The sequence below is a fragment of the Salvia hispanica genome, chromosome 3, assembly GCF_029641045.1.
Source record: "Salvia hispanica isolate PSC_SH4W2 chromosome 3, Shi_PSC_v1, whole genome shotgun sequence".
In the NCBI taxonomy this organism is placed as follows: Eukaryota; Viridiplantae; Streptophyta; class Magnoliopsida; order Lamiales; family Lamiaceae; genus Salvia; species Salvia hispanica.
In genome coordinates, this window is record NC_142694.1 from 25,982,763 (window position 1) to 25,990,635 (window position 7,873).

A 7,873-nucleotide genomic window follows, 5' to 3' on the forward strand; every position below is an offset into this window, starting at 1 on the left:
ACTTTTATAAAAAGAAGACAAATATGATAATTATAAGAATTTATCTCTCAATTTACCTCAAACTCAAATGCTCTTAGTAGTTACTCCCTATATATGTTCATATTCTTATTACTAGTACTATTTAGTAACGAATAATTATAATTCCTAAAATGCGTCGATCTCTTTGGATATGAAAAAAAAATGGTGTAACTTTAATTTAGAAAAATCAAAAGTCTATTCGTTGAGGTGGTGTGTTGTTACCTTACATTGACAAAGAAATGCAGAAAGTGAAATAGCTAGTGCACCCCAAGGGGAGATGGTTATTCCTACTTACACAGATAAGCTATGATCATAACTAAGCTATAATATGAAATAAGATTTAAGAGTTTTAACATGCCTCTTTATGTGTGGCCCGGAATGACACATCGGGCTTTCATCACGTGGGTATGCAAGATAAGAGTAAAGAGATAAAATTCATCATCGACTTGAGCTTGCTCTGATACTATATTAGAAATGAGTCACTCACCCCTTAAAAGGCGTTATAAGGAGGAGGGTTATCCATATTTATATAAATGAGCTAGGATCAACACCAAATCGATGTAAGACAAGATTTAATTAAGAGTTTTAACACTAGTTTGTAATATTGATCGTGCGTTGTCCTTGGCTACATAGATATAAAGATGATTTAATAGCGACACTTTTGTGTTGGGGATTCCGGGGTTACAAGAGATAAATTCTTGCCGGACGTAATACAACCCAAAGAAGAAATATAAATGGAAAAAAACTGAAATAATCGAAAAGGTGGGGGCGCCGTGTATAGTGATTTCTTTATCAGAGAAATGTCGTTTAGGTTGCAACAAAAACTGCTACGTCGATTAATTTGATTCATAACTCATCGTGTTCGTCTCTTTAATTTTGAACCACACCACCTCTCTCATTGCATTTAATATACACTGCCTACACACTATTTTATTGTACCATTACCATGCACCCGCAACATATGTATTCATCTTTATACACACACACACACACGTTGAAGAAATTATAGTGTCTATTTCCAGTTTGAATACGTGATTTCAATTCAGTTATAATGCTTAAAATGTGTAAATGGTGTATATATATAAGAATTCTACATGGGAAAAACGTAAATTTGTTAAACCTTCGTTCTTGTCCTACACCGACTTGATACTAATTACTCCCTCCATCCTACAAGAGTATGCACTTTTTAATTTTGGAAACTATTTTCTCTCTAATGTGGTGATACTCATTATTCACCAGCAATACTTTAATTACTGCCTCCGTCCCAAAGAAAATGACCCTTTCTTTGAGCGGCACAAGAATCTATGCAACTTTATTTTGAGTATTAAGTGGAGTGAATAAAGTACTCCCTCCGTCCCACAAAGATAGTCCCACTTTGACCCGGCACAGGTTTTAAGAAATGTAATGAAAAGTGAATTGAAAAAGTTGGTGGGATGTGAGTCCTACTTTTAAAGTATTAGCTTTATAATAAAATGTGAGTAAGAATGAGTTGGTGGAATATGAGGTCCACTACCAAAAATGGTAAAAGTGAAATGAGACAAATTTTGTGGGACAGACGGAAATGAAAAAATTGGACAATCTTTGCGGGACGGAGGGAGTAAGAGATATGGAATAATGTAGAGATAAAAGGTGTTTCCTTTTTTAGTAATGAGTGATCTTGATTGAGACAAACCAAAAAGGAAAGTGAGTCATCTTTAATGAGACGAGAGAGTACTTTTTCTTTCTACAAGAGTTTCCAAAATTAGAGTACTATTATTGGATAATCCAACCATCTTATGAGGATTTATAAATTATAAGTACCCATTTTAACATATATCAGAGCAATCCCAAATTAACGATGGATTTCTTAATTTGTTTTACATGTGGAAGTTCGATGTGTATATTGGCCCATTCGTGCAGATCTGTAGGTTTAATTCATGCATAAAATTTCAATATGCATTCCAAACCACACTTACATAGCATTGAAACTCTTATTCTTGTCCTACATCGATTTGACATTGACCTTTTCTCTTTTCTCTTATAGACGACAATTGCTATACTAATCAACATTAAAATAATTGGGTACTACTATCTCGTACTATATGAAAGAATTTATATAGAGTATATTAAAAATCCTAGATGTGGATCTAGGTGGCTAGATAGGTGCTTGGAGGCATGACTAGGATGTTTCAACGAAACACAATTAAAGCGTTACGAAATGACAGATCTCAATCAAACCTCCTATTTCTACTACATGTATTAACTTATATTTCTAGTCATTTCGAAAGCTACGTTACATATACATACGAACACTTTTTAACTTTTCTTTTCAATTCATTCTTTCCTATTTCATTTCCACTGCAAGGATGAAAAACAAGAGTTGATTTGAAAAATGCTCTATACCAAATCCAGCAGGAAACAAAATAGATTACATATTCACATTTTTCAAATGTTTTACATGGAATGATGGAATGACTTGACAATTCCTTAATATAGTATAAAATTGCATGGTAAATGAATTGTACATGGATAAAATATGTGAATATTGTATGGTAAAAGCAAGCATTAAATGTACAAAGTACTCCACAGAGATGTTCGAGACGCTTCCACAATTATTTTATTTTTCTTGTGTTTTTAATATATGAGTGTCTCATCTTAATCAATAGTGGGCTCATCGATTGTCCATCTATATAAGGCTATAAGAGCGCCTAGCTAGTAATATCAAATTCACTTTAATTAGATATGACGAATTAAACCACTAATTAATCAGTTTCTTATCACTTCTTGAAATGTCAAGATAGAAGCCACAAGTTATGCTTTATTTTCTTTTCTTTTTCGACATAGATCTCATCAATACTGTTCATGTTTCTCCAGGTGTTTCTGGGATGTTTTAGTTATGTAATAACGCCACATATATATACATGTGTGTGTGTGTGTGTGTGATTTGACATATGCAATACAGAATACTTACTTTTTTTATTTATCGCAATTCATTCGTCTCTTTTCTTTATGATGGTGGCTCCATCAGAAGTGGCAAAAATCTTGAAGCCCCTTATCAACAATGACTCAACTTCCATTTTTGAGTAAAGTAGTTGTTGGAAATATGTAGTTTTTTATATCAAATTATTTGGTTTTGCATCTTTTCGAAAACTTTTTCTATAAGTTTTTTAAGCATGCAAGGTGGAAATTTGTAATCCATTTGGAGGTGATCATTTAAAGCTATCAATTGGTGAATAACATGTGTTTACACAAAAGTAAGTTGCTATATATTTTTTGATTAATATTTTTAACAAATATAGGTTTACACAAAAGGTTTTTGGTTTTTTAGTGTTTTGGTTTATTATCACTGTATAGGTTTTATTGTTCTTATTAATCTTGTGTGATTCTTAATAATAACGTGGGTCACACTAATCCACTAATGCTATTTTAACTATTATTCTATTCATCTCTCTTATTTTACTAGAAGGAGGGAGTAATTTATGATTGGTTTAAGTTATTTGAATTGAATTGAATTGGTTTGATTATGATTTTTGATAGAAGTCCCTTTCTTTTGTTAATGTTATTTAAGAAGGTCTTTCTTATGTTAATGTCACTTGTTTGACTTTATATCCTACTAAATGGAATTAAATTAAGAAAAATAAAACTGTCGAAAAAAATATTTTATGTTTGTTTCGAAAGAAGGAAAGGAATAATTGATTTATTTTGTTGCCTTGTAATGATTAATCTTACCAGAATCGCATGCACATCTCTCAATATGATTGTATTAAAGGTTATGAAAAAAGTAATCTGACATTCAGCTGTTAACATTTGGACTAACTAATAAATAAGTCTATACCTCGCAATCGAATTGACTCAACTAATCCTAAGCCCTACCCTACCCCTATCCCTACCCCTAACTCCTAACCCCTAACCCTAACCCTAACCCTAACCCTAACCCTAACCCTAATCCAACCCCTTCGAGGTTGACTTGCTTCTTCTTGTTAAATGGGATACTTGCCTACATAGCTCATGCATCATGCATGTTATATATACTTAGCCTATTCAAATTCTATCGAGTTAATTCTCTCAATTTATTCGTTAGACTACCACTCCTACAATCAAAGCTTAAAGCATCTAACAAATTTCTAAATAATAATATAAAATATTTATTGGCAAATGGAGGGGCATTACCTATATACACTTATGTAGTGTACATGACTAATTGCCCTCACACGATAACAAATTTTGTCACGTGATATAAAACACCGCTCTCAATAATTCATAGCACTATTTAATAATTTTGTCGCCTAGAAGAATTTTAAAGTTCTGTAGATCATATCTTTTATTTGAAACAGACTTGGTCAGATGTCCATTCTATATTTAAACCTAATTAAAAAATTTCTTTATATACTTCAATCATCACTTTTAAAAATTATAAAAAAATTACTTCATATACTCCAACAATTACTTTAAAACATAAACTTTAGAATGGGTAATAGTTTTAATTCACAATAGATTAAAAAAATTGAAATATTTTTAATGGAGAATGAGTCCCACCTCATTAATTTTCCAACTTAGAAAGTTTATAATTTTAAAAGACGGATTAAAAGAAATAATTCATATTTTTAAAGGACAGAGCGAGTATATAGTTTGGCAGTCATGCATCTTGATCTAGGCATCCAAAATATGCCCCATGTGTTGTGTTTCGGGGGGATGAAACATGTTAGGGACGCATTGCGGGTATCCTATTATGACAAGCGTCACTTCTACAAGTGCAAGCGAGCAGGCTATCCCAGGTTCAAGTCGTTATCGTGTATACCAAAACATATTATATCATGGCATTAACGAGTTCGTGTTGTGTTTGTGTTTGAAGGTAACAGATCGGATTCGTGTTCGAGTTGATAATTTCATTAACAAGTTAGACATTATTGGGTTGGATCGTATAGGGTTGACACTATAACAATTCAAACCAACCCATAAAATTGGCCACCCCTACCCAAAACTAGCTATCAGTTTTAAAGATTTGTCCTCTTAATTAGACATAAGTCACATAATCATGTTGTGATAAGAAAATTTAGGTATCCTACTACTTAATGGTCAATTAATGCACGGTTTATAATCTCACGAATAAATTACTAGAAGTAACAAAAATAAATTATATTTTTGAATGAAATATAAGAGAAAATAAGTTGATCTATTGAATTCATTGAAATAACCATATGTCGGCAAGAATATAATATACTAATTCACAACATTAATTAAATACAGTACAATATTCTCAACGCATGGAAATGCTAGTTATAAATCTTTTCCTATTACATAATTTGTGCCTAAATTTACAAGCACAGGAAAATGTGCTGCCATTTTGAGAGTCAAATTCTAAAGAGGAACAAAGGGATCTGATACTCATAAAATCTATAAACGCGACTTGAATTGTTTTTGCCCCTTTTTTAATTAGAAATATTATGAGCATTAGCTTTGATTTCCCACTGTCCTTCCTCGATCAATATCAATTTTTTACAACATACCTGAAAAGATTCATGGGAGAAAACAATTTGTTAGTAAAAGTATTAAACACTTAATTTAGCATAAATACATCAAGTTATAAATTAAAAGACATAAATGTTTAGTCCGTTATCAAATAAATGGCAAATAACTCTTTCAAATTAAACCACTGTATACACTCAATTTGTTTTGATTAATTATTTAACAAAATAATAGTAGAACTATTTTGAGACAGTGAATGAGTGCTAACCAGATGGTTGTAGGGCAGATGCTGGAATTTATATTAATGGAATGAAAACAGGCTGTTGTTGAATCCTATGCTCATCCACTTCCCACAAGGTCTGTCTGCTTCCCTGAAAATGATAGTATAATTTATCCATCTTACATTAAAGTAGTCTAAAAAAATTATATACAAAAACTAAAAAAATAATTAAAATGTAGATGCATAATATACCTGTGGGTGTGGGAGGACACATGGAAGTTGAGGTTGTTGAAATAAAATAGGATTTTCAAGAAAATTAGAGTTATTGGCTGTTGTGGGGCTGCATTCTTGCATGCTTGGCATTGGAGATTGCAAGTCACTTAGTTCCTGCATGCAAAAATCATACTTAGATTTAATTAACAATAAAAAGTAAAATAAATTAAATACTTGTTAAATTAAAGAAAACATAAATTTGTACCTGATCAGGCCTGACCATGAATGATTCTAAATCCACCCCAAAGTCATAGAACATGGGATTCACAGAAGCAAGCTTCATCGAGAGAAACTGCAAAAAATATAAATTAGTGAAGTATAAAAAGAATTAGCTAGCTAGCATGGTAGTATTATATAAATAAATAATCACCTCAACTTGATTTTGGAGGGACTGGACATAATTAATAATTTCATCCAACATGAGGGCCTTCCCAGTTACCTGTTTGTCACACAAAACCACATGAAGCTGTCACCAAAACACATCTAAACAAACTAAACTTAATTAATAATATCAATATTTTTCCCAAATTAAATTGTTGAAGTTGAAGAATTCACCTTGTCACAACCAGGAACAAGAGTTTGTAAGAGCTTCATTCTTTCACTTATTCTCTCTCTCCTTACCTGATTTGTACACACAGTACTATATAATTTCTGTCCAAATTAAAAAAAATAAAATGAAATTTAAAAATATGTGAAATTAATATACCCTCTCAGCAAGACTGTGACTATCAGTAGCTTGGCCCCTCCTAGCCCTTACATGTATGTAGTCTGCAGCTTTATTTTCCTTGGAATTATTCTTCTTTTCTTCATCATCTTTTATTTTCTTCTGCTTCTTTCCCTTCAATTCTCTCTTATCCTATAACAATACACATAAAATTACAAGCCATGTAAAGGAAAAAAAATTAATACTAACATGTGAAATAAAATAGTAACCTTGGATTGAGCAGAATTCGCACAAGACCGCGGCTTGCATTTCCTCTTTTTATCCATGAAGTGTTGTTGAGTGATTTGGTCACTGCTTTCATGCTTATCATGATCAGTCACAATTGAAGAGGAATTGTTATCCATGTTGGGGAGAAAATCATTGGCTGTGGTTTGGATTAGGTTTTGGTGATGAATGGTGGAGGAGTTTGGGAGGAAATTGAGAGAGTCAAGGAGAAAAGGGTGGTGCTGCTGAAATGATGTTGATGAAAAGGCTGCCATGTTTTTTGCTCTTGCTTTGGAATTGGAACAAGGAAACTTTTTAGAAAGTGATAGGAGAGAGATTCTCAAGAATTGGATGATTATTGTTACTCTCTTTCAATCTCTCTCTATGATATCAGATTATGGTTCTGATTCTGTTGCAATGTCAAGAGGGCTCAGCTATACATATAAGCACTAGAGAGAGAGAGAGAGAGAGAGTATCTAATAGTAGTAATAATAACCATGCAGTAAGTTTAGAATTTATGCAGATATATACTACCTATAATTTGACTAGTCTTCCCCTCTAATAATATTTTTACTAAATTTTATATGTTCTTACAATGTTAGGTTTGTATTTTAGTATTTGGTTGGTGGAGAAAATGTTCCGTCAAGAGCAAATAGTGAGTTGAGATGATAGACCGTGTATATTGTGCGTAAATTAGAAAGATGAGTGTTCCGAAATGAAAGTTTTGCGGTCGTTGTGGACGACTAACAAAGCAATTGTTGCACACTCTTGGTGTAGTAGAGATAGTTAAATTTGTCTCTAATATTAAAAGTCTTGAAAATTATGAAGAAACATGATGTCTTTGAATATCCGATCCAAATGGGATATTGGGAAAGAAAAATTAAATACATATTGATCGAGGAAGGAAAAATACAAAAGTAATGTTGTTTGGCTGTGGAGGCATGGCATGTGGCATTTATGATTTATGAGCAAATTGCTTTATTTTACAT

The 7,873-nt window shown here is 32.2% G+C and overlaps 1 protein-coding gene across 2 annotated transcripts; it reads right to left on the bottom strand.

Moving 5' to 3' along the window:
* Positions 1-5,151: 5,151 nt before the first annotated feature.
* LOC125215782 (basic helix-loop-helix protein 80-like) lies at positions 5,152-7,365 on the bottom strand. Of its 2 annotated transcripts, none has more exons than XR_016136745.1 (8): positions 6,890-7,365; positions 6,663-6,812; positions 6,512-6,577; positions 6,327-6,395; positions 6,162-6,248; positions 5,936-6,070; positions 5,732-5,826; positions 5,152-5,504 (listed from the first exon to the last, which is right to left on the bottom strand). XR_016136745.1 is itself a non-coding variant. In XM_048117325.2 (8 exons), exons 1-7 carry the CDS (start codon positions 7,157-7,159, stop codon positions 5,760-5,762), a joined length of 852 nt encoding a protein of 283 aa, XP_047973282.1. In that variant the 5' UTR covers positions 7,160-7,362; the 3' UTR covers positions 5,152-5,504; positions 5,732-5,759. The 2 variants fall into 2 exon arrangements, 1 of the variants encoding a protein (XP_047973282.1); XM_048117325.2 differs by having other exon boundaries at positions 5,732-5,834; positions 6,890-7,362.
* Positions 7,366-7,873: the final 508 nt, after the last annotated feature.

Bases quoted from the DNA above. Each gene is read 5' to 3' on its own strand.
- LOC125215782 (XM_048117325.2), bottom strand. From the start codon at position 7,159: ATGGCAGCCTTTTCATCAACATCATTTCAGCAGCACCACCCTTTTCTC. The intron at 6,071-6,161 runs GTACAAATTTAT...TTTTGCATGCAG, and splicing joins TCATGGTCAGGCCTGATCAG to GAACTAAGTGACTTGCAATC. The intron at 5,835-5,935 runs GTATATTATGCA...TATCATTTTCAG, and splicing joins GTGTCCTCCCACACCCACAG to GGAAGCAGACAGACCTTGTG.